Source organism: Emiliania huxleyi (assembly GCF_000372725.1).
Source record: "Emiliania huxleyi CCMP1516 unplaced genomic scaffold EMIHUscaffold_390, whole genome shotgun sequence".
In the NCBI taxonomy this organism is placed as follows: Eukaryota; Haptophyta; order Isochrysidales; family Noelaerhabdaceae; genus Emiliania; species Emiliania huxleyi.
This window is the reverse complement of record NW_005199044.1, coordinates 14,297-30,035: the sequence shown is the minus strand read 5'-3', so window position 1 is coordinate 30,035 and position 15,739 is coordinate 14,297. Positions and strand designations below refer to the sequence as shown.

The following is a 15,739-nucleotide window of genomic DNA, read 5'->3' as shown; positions in this document are numbered from 1 at the left end:
GGGGGGGGGGGGGGGGGCAGATCTCGGAGAGACGGGGTGTTCGAGGGAGGAGAGAGGGGGGCAGGTCTCGCAGAAACTAGCGCAGAGACGGGGTGTTCAAGACCCGATTCCGCGTCAGGGGCACCTCGTCGCTGTGTTCGGAGAGGAGCATGGAACGGAGCAGGCGCTCGGCGGGGAAGGGCGTCGAGAGGGCGGCGGCGACGACGCGGCTAGACGGGCCGTCGCCTACCGGTCGGTTCGGGGAAGGTTCGGAGCGGGATCCAAGAAGGTACTCTGCTCACTGCTCGACAGCGCGCTCTCCCTCGCAGAGCGCGTGCAGCAGAGCATCCTCGCGCTGGAAGCGAGAGGTCATCCAGTCCTGCCGCGGAGCGGGGGTGCGGAGGCGTGGGGCGAGAGGAGTGCGGCGGGGGGGTGGGGGGTGGGATATGCCGCCACGAGCGGGGCGAGCAGCATGCAGAGCAAGCATGCAGAGCAAGCCTCCCCTAGTGTACCTCCCCTAGTGTCGGAGGAGGCTGCGCATCGTACACGCGCCTGGTCCACCAGCTGCAGCGTGGAGCCCATGAAGGGGAAGGTGGCGCGGGCGATGACCTGTCGGGCGGCGTCCGCCCACGGAGGCGAGTCCACTGCGGCGGCGGGGAAGGAGCGGACCTCCCAACCGCTGCCAAACCGGCTCGACGGAGTCAGCTTTTGTGCCGCGATGGAGAAGCGGCAGAGCTCGAGCCGGCTGAGGGGCAGGCCGGCCTGGCGCAGCGTGAGGTGGGACGGACCGAGCGGCGGGAAGGAGCGCCATAGCACGAACCCGTCCGCGTCTAGCGCCTCCCGGAAGCCAGCGTGCAGCTGGCCGAGCCGCTGCTGGGAGCGGCTGCTGCTCGAGCGACGGTCGCCGTGGCCGTTGCTCCGACCGTGCGCGGCCGAGGTGTCGTCGCCGATGCCGTTGCCGCCGTCGCCGTTGCCTCCCATGGACGCCCGAGAGGGGGGGCGCGAGGATGGCCGGTCGATGTCGCCGAGCACGACCCGCGCCCACAGCGCGGGATCAGAGATCCACTCGTAGAGCTCGTTCTCGTTGCCCTCGAAGGGGTCTAACGAGGCCCACTCTCCGCCCAGCGCCTCCAGCCCAGCCTTGGGCACGCGGAAGTGCTTCTTCTCGGCGCCCTTCTTTTTCGAGTGCCCTTCCTTTGGTGTAGAGCCACCCTCGTCTCTTCGGTTCCGCTTTGTCCGTGTCGACGCCATATCGCCTCCCAGCTATGCGACTGTGTGTTTCCTCGACACGGGCTGGCCACGAGAGGCGCAGGCTTGGAGGCTTGGAGCGATAAACGCGACGCACCGCTTCAACCTCGCGCACTCGCACGTCGGCCAGGAGCCGTGGCGGCGGCAGAGTGGCCCGTCAGTCTTTTTCTCAGGTAGACGACGCCGAACCACCTCTCTCTTCCGAGAAACTTCGTACCCTTGGCAGGTAGACGAGAACGTAACCTCGCACCGCACACCGCACACGCCGGAGCGGCGCCGGTGGCGGCGGCGAGATCGGTTTCTGGGGGCGGCGGCGGCGAGGATGGACACAGACAGATGCGGCCGACACGGCCGAAATCCCTTCCATGGCAACGACGACGCGGCCGAGGCGGCCGAAGGAGCGAGCCTGGGAAGGCACGGTGCGCCAGCTCTGCGAACGGCGAAAATTGTACACACCGGCGCGGGCGCCTGGTTTGATTGATGCGTGTTACGTTTCCTCGTCGCCGCGTCGCCGCCATTGGTCGAGCAAACTCTGCCGAACAGTCGATCGACCCGCGTCGCCGTGGGAGCCCTCCCCAACCGCGCGTGCCAATAGCACCCCGGAGTGGCTCAAGCCGGGCGCGCTCAGCGGTCGGCAACCGCCATGGTGGTCGCGGAGGGCCTGAAGCTCACCGAGTTTGAGATGAAAGAGACGCTCGGCACGGGGAGCTTTGGCCGGGTCCGCCTCGTCAGATTCCGGCGCGACGGCCGGCACTACGCTCTCAAGATCCTGAAGAAGGCGGAGGTGATCCATCTGAAGCAGGTAGAGCACGTCAAGACGGAGAAGCAGGTGCTTGCGCAGGTCTCGCACCCATTCATCGTCAACTTGTGCGGCGCCTTCCAGGACGCCCTCAACCTCTACCTGCTGATGGAGTACGTCATCGGCGGCGAGTTCTTCTCGCACCTGCGACGGGCGGGCCGCTTTCCCAACGACACATCGCGTTTCTACGCCGCCGAGGTGGCGCTCGTCTTCGAGTACCTGCACAAGCGCAGCATCCTTTACCGTGACCTCAAGCCGGAGAACATCCTTCTCGACAGGGACGGCCACGTCAAGGTGACCGACTTTGGATTTGCGAAGCAAGTGCGCCGCCGCCGGCGCCGCATAATCCTTTGTGCCCGCCACTGCCCGCCGGCGGCTGAGGTTTCCACTCGGACTCACAGGTGGAGTACCGCACGTGGACGCTCTGCGGCACGCCAGAGTACCTCGCGCCAGAGATCATTCTCTCGAAAGGGCACGGCAAGGCGGTGGACTGGTGGGCGCTTGGTGTGCTCTGCTACGAGATGCTCGCGGGCTACCCGCCCTTTTACGACGAAGACCCGCTCGGCATCTACCAAAAGATTCTCGAGGGGAAGCTGAAATTCCCGTGGCACTTTGACCGGCATTCGAAGGACCTGATCAAGAAGCTGCTCACCGCGGACTTGACCAAGAGAATAGGCAACCTTAAGGGCGGAGTGGATGATATTAAAAAGCACAAGTGGTTCACTGGGCTCGACTGGCAAGGCGTCCTGTCGATGCAAGTCAGCCCGCCGATCAAGCCGAGCGTGCGGAGCGACCACGACACGTCCAACTTTGAGAAGTATCCCGATTCCTTCGAGGAGGGCGCGCCGATTGACAAACGCGATCAAGAGCTATTTGTGGACTTTTAGATCACTGGTCATGCGCGGGTTCACACACGCAAGACGACAGGACAGGCCACCAGCCAGGGCGGGCTCGGCCGCTCGTCGCCTTTTACCCTATACCCACGGCCACGCGTTCTCGCCCGCGCTCGTGTCTCGACGGTTACAGGCTTTACACGGATCGTCACGCGCGATCGCGTCTCCTCCTCACATATACATATATCGCTCTCTGTTCGCTCGTCTCGAGACTCGACGGTGGTGGGAGCTGGGGAGGCGCGTACGAGGCGAAAAAGACGTGGGTCCTTTCGTCTCGGCTGACCCTCTTGGTCTTGATAGAGCGAAAACACTCTGTGTGTCTGGACCGCCGATTTGCGATTACGTGCGGACTTGCTAAAAGCGCTCGGCAAAAACGCGGCCCAGCGTTCTCACGGCTTGGTCAGCTCATTTTTCTCTCCGCTTTGCTCTCAAAGTCGTAGGCGATCTGCGCGACCGCCGCTATTTTCTGCATGAAGAAACCCGACAGCGCCGGAATCACTGCCAGCGCGTCAGGGTTCTTCGCCACCGCGAGGATGAGCAGCACTGGCGCGACGAGTGCTGGCGGTGTGCGCGGCGCGGGCGCCTCCTGCTCCTCGCCAGCTGCCGCAGCGGCGACATTCCACGCATCCACCTCTCGCTGCTTGAGGATCAGGTAAAACGCGCCGGCCGCGGCGCCGACAGCGAAGCTGAAAGTGGCGGAAGCAGAGCTGACGCCCCACACAACGGCGGCCCCTAGCAGCGAGATCAGCACGTGGTCGCTGAGCCACTGCTGCTTCTGCAGCCGGTACACTTCCATCGACCGCCTCCGCTCCTCCGCCGTCTGCTTCTTCTTTGTCTCGATCTTCCATGCATCCTCCGAGGTTGCCGCATACCTGTTTGGGCCGAAGCGCCGTTCAGCCTCGGCCGCATCGAGAAAGTCATCAAATCTGCCGCCCTTGAACGGCTGCCGCGGCATCATGACGGGACAGCCGGCGCGGCCAGGCGACGGCGGCAGCAGCGCCGGCGCGAGCGCCGCGAACGACGAGATCGGCCGCAGGAGCATTCCAGACGAGGAAAAGAATTACGTGGACCGCCTCGCACAACACTGGGCACGGCCGCGAGGTGGCATGAAGGTTGCAGCGAGAAGCGGCGAGAGACTGCGAAAAGAGATACGAAGAGGCAGACTCCCCAGGGTGGGCGACGGCTAGCGCACCACACTCCTCTCCTTAAAATCCCTGTGTGGTGGCGGCGTGCCGTTCTCCCATCCCTCCCTTGGGTTGTCTGTTTTCTTTCTTTCTTTTTTTGGGCACGGGACTGGCGCGCACTGAGGAAAAGAATTTTATAATGCACTCCCTCGCACAACACCGACAGATTTGTTTGGTATTGAGGTATTGCTAAAAATCTCTCAACACTGGGCACGGGACTGGCGCGCACTGAGGAAAAGAATTTTATAATGCACTCGCACAACACTGGGCACGGGACTGGCGCGCACTGGCACTAACACAGGAAAAAGAAAAGAAAACCGCAAAGCCTCGAACGGTCGCCATGACGGGGACCGCGGCTGTTCTGGACAGGGTGGCCCGCCACAACGACCCCTGGAATTGCGACTCGCCGCCCTCCCGCTGTGATCCTGTGTGAGCTCTGTGTCTTGGGTTGCCACATACTAAAATCACTGCACGGCCGTCCATCGCGTCGACACATAAACACCATCCATGCCGCGGGCCGCCAGTTCCCCTGCCCCCAACCGACCCGCCGAGGACGACGAAGGCACTGCGAAGCGTCCTGCCCCGGTCGAGCACTTCGAGTCACTGGAGGGCTTTGTCGAGGCGGCTGCGGGAGCTGAGGCTCTGCCGCGCGTGGTCGTGATGGGCCGGACGGGACGCGGCAAATCCTTCCTCCTCAACATCATTTCTGGCCTCCGCTGTGTGTCCTCCTCCGGGGTCCGAACATGGATGTACAACTCCGAGATGAATCGCAGCGAAAAGCCGGACACGCTCGCGTCTCCCAACTTTGTTGAGGGGAGGGGCAAGTCTATCACTGCCGCCGTCACTGGCGCCAAGGTCGGATGGCTCGGAAGCACCACGGAGCCATTGCTCGTGGTCGACACACCGGGCACCGACGACACCTTCAACGCGCTCGAGGACGATGACGAGAAACTGGCTCGCTTCGCGCACGGGAGGGCGCAGGACTTTTGTGTCAAGCTGCGGGCGGTGGAGAAGGTGAATGCGTTCCTCGTGCTCATCGGCGACGACCTGCGCGCCGTCGATGCGGCCAAGATCCTGAAGGCTCTGCGGGCATCCTTCGACGGCAGCGTCGACGATGAGGAGCTGTGGGCCCACGTCATGATCGTGATTGCAAAGTGCAATCCGGGTGAGCGCTCTTGGCACGAGGTGGACGACGAGGCAAAGGACCAGGCTGCGTGGCCCGCAGCGCGGCCCGGCCGGCAGCACGCACTGTCAGACGTGCGCCGCGCGATTGAATAGGTCGCCTCCTACCTGACCGAGGCGCTCGGGCGGGATGCCGCTGCGAACTGGAACATTTGCAAGATCGGGGGTGTGGAGCAAGAAAGGAGGAGCTCTCGCAGCTCGGTCGCCTTGGACGTCGACCCCGCCGGCGAGATCGACAAGGTCCGGGAGATGCTTCAGGGCTCTTCCCTGAGCACCGCCGAGCTGGTGACAGTGGAGGACGAGGCGGAGGTCTTGCATCGGCTGCAGCAGCGCGTGAAGCTCGCCGAGGATGCGCCGCGTGTTTTCTTCATCGTCGGCATCTTGGCGCCCGCGCTGCTCTTCGCGCGCACGTTTCTGTCGAGCATGCCACCATTTGGGTCGTTTTTCTCGGTGCTTCTGCTCAACCTGGAGAGGTTTTGGATCTTTGACGAGCTCCTCGTCATGGGAGGGTTGGTGTATCACCTCGGCGCAAAGCGCGTGTGGGAGTCGTGCCAGCACGCTATGCCTCAGATTGTCGATGGGGCGAAGCAAGCCTACAAGATGGTCGCTCCTCTCGTCAACATGGCCACCGCCCGCCAGAAGCAGGACTGACACATAGATGAAGCAGGGTGGATTGTGGGCCTGCATTGTGGGCCGGGAGGCACCATCGCCGGGGTCGCGGCTCGCCTCACGTCTGTGCAAGTTGTGTGCACTGCAGGAGCGACTGCGAGGGTTGACGTGAGGTGGGCCTCTTGAGCTCTGTGCAGTGAGAGTGTGCGCCCCCTCGCGTAGAGATTTGACGGGTGACGCGTCTGGTCTCGCTCGCGCGCGCGAGACACGTGTTACAAACGCCAACGGGAGGCACGTGAGCTTTTATCTCAGTCACACTCTCAGTCTGACCGTGTCAGTCTCAGTCTGTAGGTCTCTAGGACTCACAGTCATTCGTTACGAATCTTTCGTTGCCGATGAATAAATAAAATACAAAAACAGCAGCTCTGGGGGGGCGCGGGGGCCCTAGAGGGTATCCATGCGGGGGGGCGATGGGGTCCCATGGCCCGCCGCAGGCGCCGATTTTTTCGGTTTTTTTGCGCGATTTTTCACTTTTTCATGGGAATTCGGCGTACTTGCGGCCATGCTATCACGCCTTGCGACAGCCTGTCGGCGCTGCTGACCGTGCCATGCTGCACAATTGATCACCTGCATAGCTCGCGGCCTTAGTATCAAGCATTCAGTGACGACCTGATCGTACGGCCAGTCGGAAGGTGTCCTTCCAACGTGTGCACGCTTCTGACGCAATGCGCGTCGCCTCGGATTGGCTGCTGGCACTCTCGAGGCTATGCCTACACAGCCTCGCGCGCAGGGCAGTCAAGAGGGACCACGCACCTTCTCAGGACAGCACCAGTGCCTCTCTCTTGGACCGGCAAACGTGGTGGTCTCGTGTTACCAATGTGGGACCAGTGCGGCATCGCGCCATCGACAGCTCTGAACTGCGCCTCACCACTGACCGGGAAGGCCGCCAAGTGGGCCAGCACCGGTCGCACATTGTGGCAGCAGTCAGCAGTGCATGTCTGATAGCTAGAGCAGCAGCGTCAGGGTCTCGCAGGGTCGGATCGTGTCAAGCCTCTCGCCCGGCCGGCCGTGTGCAGACGTCGGCCTGTCTCAGTCTGTCTGCTGTCTGGAGTGATCTGTCGGCGGTCAGTACGACCAATCAGGTCGGAGTTTTCTGATGGTTGGAGGGTCTATCTGTATGTACTCCTCGAGATCTCTCCAAATCTGCCCTCTGATCAACCGTGATCATTCGGGAAGTCGGTGCTCATAGAGACTCATAGAGCCGGAGCCCCATTTCCGTACTGCTGCGCGGCGCACGGTGCCTCCGGGGGCCCCCGCGCCCCCCCAGAGAACAGCAGTCATTTTTGCACACACGCACACACATGCCGCATCTCAACACATATATGCCCAGATGCACCGGTGCAACAGCACAACAGGGGGCGGGGGACCAATGGGCGCACAGGCAAGCCACGACATGGGGTCGCCTTCGGTTGCGACCGCGGGCTAACGGGATGAAGCAAGCCATGCTCTTCACAGCCGTCCAGATGGGAGGTGGCCTTCGCTCAGCCAAACTGGTACCAACCAGGCCGGGTCCGCGAGCCGTTGTACTGCCGACGCAGTTTATCGGCGTGTCCCGGGTCCATCATTTCGTCCCACGCGGACTGCGGCGTCGGGCATAGCCCACACTCGCATCTCTGGATAACCGACATGGCGGCTTCGAGCGCAAAGCCGCACTGCAGCCAGTTGGCCATCTCGGCGTTTCCAAAGTCGGTGGCGGCGCACGCCTGGACGCAGTCAACCATGTTGTGGTTGCAATCCCGCTGCTCGTGGCCGGCGGTGCAGCAAAAGTCGTGATTTTGGCAGCATCTGTCATAACAGTGCTCGGGCTCGGCCAGCTCCGGAAGCAACGCACAGTCAGACTCTTTGATCTTCTGCCCGCTGCACCAGTTGTCTCCACAGTACTGACCGCACACGCGAAACGCCTTCTCCGTAGGCGCGGTGATTGGCGCTGCCACACCGGCATCCGGCATCTCTGCCGCAGAACCCTCTGATCTCGCCCCGGCGCCACGCCTGCTGATACTCGCGCCGATGCCAGTTAGTGCGATAACGCCGAGCATCAGGCCGGCGGCAACGCGGTAACCTTTGTGCGCCTGGGTCTGCATCGCGGGCTGCTCTCCTGCAGGCAGCTCCTGTTTGTTGAGCTCAGCGCCTCCTTGACACAAATAATCCCGGTGGGCGGTATGGCTGGAGCAGCGACCCTGTGTGTGTGTGTGTGTGTGTGTGTGTGTGTGTCCTAGGTGCAGCGAGAACAAGGGACCGGAGGCGGCGGCGGCGTCGCAGAACGAGGCAGAGGAGAGCGACGCGACACAAGAAGAAGCGACAAGGGAGAGAACGACGAGAGTGGGACGACCGCGAGGTGGCATGAAGGTTGCAGCGAGAATCGGCGAGAGACTGCGAAGAGAGATAGGAAGAGGCGGACGCCCAAGGGTGGGCGACGGCTAGCGCACCATACCCCTCTCCTTATTAAAATCCCTGTGTGGTGGCGGCGTGCCGTCCTCCCATCCCTCCCTTGGGTTCTCTGTTTTCTTTCTTTCTTTCTTAGCGACCCTGTCCTCCTCCCCTATCTCTCGTTTGGGTTGTCTGTTTTCTTTCTTTCTTTCTTCAGCGAGCTTCAGCCATCCCTACCAAAGATGGTTGCCCTTTCCCCCCCCCTTTATTGGATAGGTTTGGAGGCTATGTTCCTACCTATGTACAACGGGCTGCACTGTAGCTAGCTCAGCCATCCTTACGTAAGATGAATGGCTGATGGCGACAAATTCCGAGATTAGCCCCTAATAGGAACCCGGAACCTGCAAAACGCCCCTTTGAGGCTGGCGAGGTACTTCCAGCCTGCTGTGAAAACAGCTGACGCCGCCCGGCTCGCCCCAGCACGCCAGCAGTCTCGCCGAGGCACGCCTCTGGCTACGTTGACGCCGCCCACACCGACACCACATGCCCGGAGGGATGCACGTCGCAGTCGCAGCCATCCGCCCAACGCTCGTGGCCGCCCGCTCTCTCCCGCTCGCCGCCTCGCTTCCGCCGGCCGCCGTCCTCGCTGGGGTCAGCCTGGCCGCGTGCCGGGCGGAAGCAGCGTCCGGAGTACTCTCGCCGCCGCTGCTCGCCTTTGTGCTCGCCGCGGTCCTCTCCAACGTTGGGATCCTACCCGCGTCGGCGCCCGCCTACGATGCGTGCGCCACCGTCGCGCTGCCTCTCGCGGTGGCTACGGGGCTGCTCGCTCCTCCTCCTCCACTCGCTTCGGGCGGCCAGTCAGCTCCTGACTCGCAGCTCCTGCCGATGCTGTGCGCCTTTGGCGTGGGCGCGCTCGGCTCCGCGCTCGGCGCCTGGATCATGCACGCTGTCACCGCCCGCTGGCTCCGCCTCTGGACGGTGCGCGAGGCGGCGGCGGCCGCCGGCTGCCTCTCCGCCACCTACATTGGGGGCTCGGCGAACTTCTTCGGCGTTGCGGCGGCAGTGGGCGCGTCGGAGTTTGGCGCGCTCCTCCCCTCCCTCCTTGCCGCCGACCTCGTCGTCATGGGCGTGTACTTGGTGGCGCTGACCGGCGGCTCGAGGCTCCCCCTGCTGCAGCGCGCCTTCTCAGCCCCGGCGAGAGTCGAGGCGAAAGGGGCCGACGCCGCGCCTGCTGCCGCCGCCGGCTCGAGCCCGCCGCCTCCTCTGGCCTCAGCGCGCGCCCGGCTCGCCTCCGCGGCTTGGTCAGGCGGTGGCCTCCTACTCGCCGCCGCCTGCTGCGCTTGTGGCAGAGCGGTCGAGGTGCGGACGGCGGCGGCGGGGAGCGGGATGCTCTGCACGTCCCTGATGTGCAGCGCGCTCTGCGGGCTGGTCGGACGCGCGCCCGTGGCTGCGGCGGCGCTGCGCCGCCTCGCTCCGCTCTCGTCGCTGCTCGCGTGCGGCTTCCTCGCCTCGCTCGGCGGCGCGGCGCAGCTGGCGCCGCTGCTCTCGTCGGGGCGGGTGGCGGCGCTCGCCTGCCTCCTCGTGCTCGCCGTGCACGCGGTCGCGATGCTGGGCGGGTGCGCGCTCCTCGGCGCGGTCGGGCTGCGCGTCCCGCTGCCTGTGCTGCTGCTCGCGTCCAACGCAAACGTGGGCGGCGCCGGCACCGCAGTCGCGATGGCGTCGGCGATGGGGTGGCACTCGCTGGTGCCCGCGGCGGCCGCGTGCGGCACATGCGGCTACGCGGTGGCGACGCTGGCGGGGGTTGCGCTGCACGGGAGGCTGGTCACGTTGTAGCTCGCTCGTCGGGGACGTCCGCAGTGGAGGAGGGCGGCGCGGGGGAGGAGGAGTCGCCGGCCAAGAAGCAGAAGGCCGCGGGCGCCCGCCGCAGGCGCCGTCCCTCCTCGCTCCCGTCTGTCTCTCCATCGCAGCGTCCCGCTGCCCTCCCCCCCCCCCCCCGCCCTTCCCCCGCCCGCCCTTCCCCCTCACCTGCATCCGGCGCACTCGCAGGCGGCGCCGGCTGGCTGCAGTGCATCTACTGCAGCGCTCACCAACGCCGGCGCAAAGTCCAACCACGAGCGCTGCTGCCGCGAGATCCGCACACAGGCCCTCCCCGACATGAACACGGCTGCGGGACGCCGCTCGCCGGCCGTGCCGGCCGCGTCAGCCGCGCTGGCCGCCGGGCGTGGCAGCCGCCGGCGCGGCAGCCGCCGGCGTGGCGGCGGCCAGCGTGGCGGCGGCCGGCCTCGCGACGGGCGGGCCGCTAGTCTCCGCCCCGCCACGCCCTGTCGGCAGGGCGTCGCAGCCAGACGCGATCCTGCTGAGGCGGCCCCCGCCACTCAGCACCAGCGAGTCGCTGGCGGCGGCGGCGATTTTGGTCGGTGGCGGCGCCCCCCTCAGCGTGGGACGCCCCTCCCCCGGGCGACGGGAACGGGCGTCTTGACTGAGGGCAGAGACGCGCGCTTCCGCCCTCCCCGGCATTGGGCCGATGGCGAGAGCAAGCCTGAGGTCGCTCTGGGTGGCGCACCGCCACCAGGAGAGGGTCGCCGGTTAGCCCCCCCCCCCCCCTCTTACCAACCATAGGCGATAGGGTCTCGCGAGTCGTCCAGGAGCTCGCGGCCGACTGCACGCTAAAGGCTACACACTCGCACACCACTTGCAGAGTGGCTCTCCCAGGCGCTCACCCCACGGCAGAGGCACGCCAGCCCCGGGCAGCCGGCCGTCGCTCGCCTAAGCGCCTAAGCGGCCTAAGCGGGGGGTGCTTAGGGTGCTTAGGCGCTTAGGCGGCCCTTGCGAGCGTGGCGGCGTCGTAAATACAAGTGACTCCGATGACACTGACAATGCTACTGCTAGTGTCATCGCTCAGAGAGAGCAGCCTGACGCACGTCGTGACTGTCTACCACTGGCCCTGGTCGCACACTGCGCCACTGAGCTGCGCTGGTGCGGAAACTCAGCATCAGGTCGAGAGTCGAGGAAGGTCGCGGAAGGTCGAGTCGAGGAAGAGAGCACAATCAGGGGCGGGGCCGGTAGACCGGTTCGCAGCGCCATATACGTGGCAAAGGACGCGAAAAGTGCCCACTGAAGCTTCTGCACCTTGACTTCAGGTTGTGGTTGAGCTGTGATGATGCCCACAGCACCAGCAGCAAAGGCGGGCGGGCCGACCCCGCGGCCATCGCCGCCGTCGCCGCCGCCCCCTCCGCCGCCGCCCCCTCCGCCGCCGCCGCCACCTTGGGCTACATCGCCCGCGCCGCCGTTGCACACCGGCTCTCGTGCTCATTCAACGGCGCCTCGAGTTGCAGGCCGGCGGCGCTGACGTTGTCGTGGTCGGGCTGCCCAACGTCGGCGCGGGAGGGAGGGGGCAAAGAGGTTATGGAGAGCGCGAGAGCGAGCGCCAAGAGAGCCCAGATTCTGAGCAGCAGCCCGCCTTGTCATGGGCCCACTTGCCGACGTGCGTCCAGCTTCCACTATAGGACGAACGCCGAAGTTAGGAAGAGGCTGGCTGGCAGTGCTGTATGCCGCCGAGGGGCAGTTTTGGGGTGCTGTCACGGGCCCAGCGGGCTGCAGAACGCGTCCGCAGCCGGGACAACCCGCCCCCCCAGCCGAGGGCGGTCGAAGCCCCCTTGGGAGCAGCCATGAGGAGTCCTCTTGGTGCTCCTGGCGGCCGTTCAAAGGTCGGGCGCGCGCCGGGGGGGGGGGGGTCTTGCTTGCTCCACACCGAGCGCCATCGGTCCGGACCGGTGCTCCCACCGAGGGTCGGCTTGCACAAGGTCTGAGCCGCGGGCGCTCGCCGCCAAGTGCAGTGTCACGCTCGCACGCGAAGGAAGGGGACACAATGGGGAACCCTCGTTTCCTAGTCACTCGGTCCCCCAACGGAAGAGGCCTCGCTCCTATTGGAACACTCCAACATCAGATTTGCCTCGTGCGTCCCTTTGCTTTTTGAGCCGGCAGGCTATTTCCTTTTGGGTCCTGTGGGCACCCTTTCCGTCGGGGTTCTCACAGGTATCTACTCGTCGCCCTGAATGGTTGCCCAGGTTACTCAGGACACGATCGCGCCGTGAACACAACTAACTGACGGATCCGCTCCTGACAGTCGCACGCGCCGTGCTGTGGCGCGTGCGACTGTCTTTGTTTGAAGTCAAAAGTCGAATCAGAGCGGTGTCGGCGTTGTCCTGAGTTTTCTCCCCCGGACCGCCCGTCCGGCACCGCTCCGGGACGCATGCCGGCGAGGCACCATCAAGCTGCTGTACGGCCCCGGCATCGCCTCCCCTGGCTTAGCTAGAGTGAGAGATAGTGTGCACACGGTCTGTCTCTACAATATACTCACTGACACTCCACCTCCCAGAGCTCATCCCGGTACGCCACGGCCATCCTTGGCCTCCGGAGGGCCCCCGGCCGCGGCGCGGTGCTGCGGCGTCACAAATCCGACCACAGAGCACCGGGACGCGGTCGGGCGATCTAAGGCCCAGCTAGGCGTATGCATTGCCCATCCAGGGCTATCAAGGTGTTGTTCACACCTGGGCAAGGTGTGAAACAAGTGTATGTGAGCATGGTCCCCGCCGAGGGAAGCCTCGCCGCGCTGCGCGCTGCCACCGCTGCTTATGAGGAGAGGCGGGCTGCCGACGAGGCTGCCGCCTTGGCGCGGGCAGAGGCTGATCGGGCCGCTGCCTCGGAGCTCAACGAGGCTGCCCGAGCGCTCTCCGATTTCGAGCAAGAGCTCACGCAAGCTCGAGAGGAGTTCACGTTGCGAGCAGCGGCGTGCGACACTCTTCAGCTGGACTTGTGCCGCGGGGTTCTCACACGCGTGCCTTGGCTCGCCGCCGTGATGTCAGCCGAGCAGGTGTTGGCGGCTCCCGAGCGTGCGAGGGCGTGGCTTCTCCGGGCCGAGGGTATGGCGGCGGCTTCCGCGGGTTCGACGTACCCGACACCGCCCACCCTGCCGACCACGCCGGTCGTGGCGGAGGGCGATCTCGAGCTGGGCTCCTGCGCCTCCGGCTGGGAGCGAGGGCGGCGTGTCGTTGCGACCGAGGTAGCTGAGCAGGAGGAGGAGGGGTCGCGCTCTGCGGAGCCTGCCGCCCCACCCCGCAAGCGCACGCGCAGCGAGCACACGCCCCAGGAGGCACGGCCACAGGCGAGGACGTGCTGGGGCGATGTCGTCTCGGGCGGCACGCTGGGCTGCGAGGCGCTGCCTCCGCCGTCCGCCTTTCGCGAGAGGTTCTGCGGCCGCTGCCGGAAACAGGGCGTGTTTGTGCCCGCGTCGAGGGTGTGCGTGCCCGTCGGCGAGGGCTCCGACGAGATCGCCAACCGCCACGGGCTCGGCTTCTGGAACGAGCCGTCCCCGTCCTCGCGCTTGCCTGCGCACCGCGTCGTGAACCAGACGTCCGACTGCTCGGGCCCGACGCTCGTGATCCTCAAGGACGAGCTTCCGGGCCCGCTGCCCGGCCTGGCCGAGGCCGCCGCTCTGTCCTCCGGCGGCTGGGTGGCGTTCAGGGTGGGCCGCACGCTCAGGAGCGAGATGGCTCTGCCGTCGGCCGTTGCGTCTCTTCTCTCGCCGCCCCCGCCGCCCGAGCGCGACACCCCTCGGGCTCGCAACGCAGCGGCCGAGGGGCGTGTCGAGGGGTCTGTCGAGGGGCTTGCGGCGGCGGCGCACGCGAGCGAGGCGTCTGGGTCTGGGTTGGAGGCTGGCCTCGAGCCCTTCCTCGCGGAGATCTCGCGCGCTCTCGGCCCGCTCGCCGAGGCCGGCACGCCGCCGCCGCTTGGGCCCGACGAGATGACGTGGCACTTCGGGGGCGGCAGCCCCATCGACGATCTGCTTCTCTCTGGCTCCGCGACACCGCCGCTGCTGCAGACGCGTCCGACTCTAGGGGCGGGCGTGCCGCCGCCCTCCATGCCGCCTTCGCCGCCCTCCATGCGCATCCCACTGCGTTCGGACGTGGTGCAGTACAAGCCGGTGCAGCTATCGCTTTCGGCGCGTCTGGGCGCGCTCGCACCGGTCCAGTTCTCGCTCGCCCTCGCGGTGGTGTTCGCCGCTCGTCTGGCCGAGCTCAACACCACCAACCCCGCCGGTCTCCTCGGTGCCGCGGGCTTTGCTGTGCTGGCCCTCGCCAACCTGGCACAGGCCTCGCCTCGCTTTGTGGCGCGTGCGATGACCCTGCTTCTCGTCTGCTCCTCGACTTTGCGTCTTGTCAGCGTCCTTGTCCGCTCGCCGGAAGAGATGGCCCGTGTCCTCGACAAGTTCGCAGGCGCTTCCTCGCGTCCTTCTTCGCGGCCCAGGCAGCCTCGGGCAGAAGCCTCGGTCAGCACGCCCCCCCCCTCCCACTCGGCGGGGCTTGCTCGCGGTCGCCCAATAGATCGCTTTCGCGGCGACATCCGGAAGGAGCTGCCTAGTCGCTGCGTCCAGTGCCGGAGTGCGGAGATTTGAGATTTGCTCATGAGCTCTGTGAGAGTAATGGAAATCTCTGCGCAAGAACAGTAGATCGTGGGGGTAGAGACAGTAGATTAAGACTGGAGATCCTAGCGGATCTCTCACACGGACACGCCCAAGTCTCGCCAGTAGATCCCTCCTGTCCGGTTCCCCATTCAAGACTAAAGAACGAAGATTGAGATTGTGGATTGCAGATCGCTGAGCAGCAACACGGGCCAAAATGTGGGAGATAGGAGATGGAGAATGCAGATTGTAGATCCTAGCGCCCAGCCATCCGCCCCAGATGTGAGATCGAAGATTGAAAATGGAGGTCGTAGATTGCTGCCGGCGGCGACAGTGGCCAAGTAGAAGATTGGAGATCGGAGACGAGAGATGGTCAGTGTGAATGAATCCAAATTGCATCTCCTTGAAGGTTTGAGCCCCCCTCCTCCCCCGGGCCCCCGAATCGAGATTGGAGATTGGAGATTGGAGATGGAGATCGGAGATCTGACTGAATCCGGCCTAAGATGACGACGTTGGAGATTGGAGATTGAAGATGGAGATCGGAGATCTGACTGGATCCCCGGCCTAAGATGACGACGCTGTGGATTAGAGAGTATTGGAGATGGGGAGATCGGAGCCCACCCACCCGCTAGTGGTGTTGATAGATGTTTTATAGATTTTTGTTTTTTCCTGTGGTCTGTGCGCGGACGGCCCGGGGAGCCTGCGGCGCCATTTTAATCTGCGCTCCTCTTCATGGCCTGCGGCGCCTGGCTTGAGCTTGGAGGTGTAAACGAGTCCGCCAGGGCGGTCTGCAAACACGGAGCGCGCTGCGCGCGCGGTCTCCGATGGGATTGAGCAGCACCACTGGCTGAGGCCATCCGGGAAGGGTGCATTCCGCGCGGCTACTCACGCGCAGCTGCTTGCAGTCAGGGCCTTAACCTAATCACTCCATGGTGAGAGTGGAGAATCTTCGCAGACG

At 65.1% G+C, this 15,739-nt stretch overlaps 4 protein-coding genes across 4 annotated transcripts; 2 read left to right on the top strand and 2 right to left on the bottom strand.

The window, feature by feature from the left end:
- Positions 1-1,870: 1,870 nt before the first annotated feature.
- EMIHUDRAFT_118282 (hypothetical protein) lies at positions 1,871-2,913 on the top strand (the record flags this gene model as incomplete). Its single annotated transcript, XM_005771095.1, has 2 exons — positions 1,871-2,347; positions 2,428-2,913. 2 exons carry the CDS (start codon positions 1,871-1,873, stop codon positions 2,911-2,913), a joined length of 963 nt encoding a protein of 320 aa, XP_005771152.1.
- Positions 2,914-3,199: 286 nt separating this feature from the next.
- Positions 3,200-3,962, bottom strand: EMIHUDRAFT_369768 (hypothetical protein; the record flags this gene model as incomplete). The annotated part of the gene is made up of 1 exon (XM_005771094.1): positions 3,200-3,962. A coding segment is annotated over one exon (643 nt), but the record flags the coding sequence as incomplete, so codon positions are not given.
- A 3,136-nt stretch (positions 3,963-7,098) lies between these two features.
- EMIHUDRAFT_445072 (hypothetical protein) lies at positions 7,099-8,055 on the bottom strand. The gene has a single exon (XM_005771093.1). The coding sequence runs from the start codon at positions 8,033-8,035 to the stop codon at positions 7,436-7,438; it is 600 nt and encodes a 199-aa protein (XP_005771150.1). The 5' UTR covers positions 8,036-8,055; the 3' UTR covers positions 7,099-7,435.
- Positions 8,056-12,903: 4,848 nt separating this feature from the next.
- On the top strand, positions 12,904-14,775 carry EMIHUDRAFT_118278 (hypothetical protein; the record flags this gene model as incomplete). The annotated part of the gene is made up of 1 exon (XM_005771092.1): positions 12,904-14,775. One exon carries the CDS (start codon positions 12,904-12,906, stop codon positions 14,773-14,775), a length of 1,872 nt encoding a protein of 623 aa, XP_005771149.1.
- Between the last annotated feature and the right edge of the window lie 964 nt (positions 14,776-15,739).

Coding starts and splice junctions, on each gene's coding strand:
- EMIHUDRAFT_445072 (XM_005771093.1), bottom strand. CDS start 8,035: ATGCAGACCCAGGCGCACAAAGGTTACCGCGTTGCCGCCGGCCTGATG.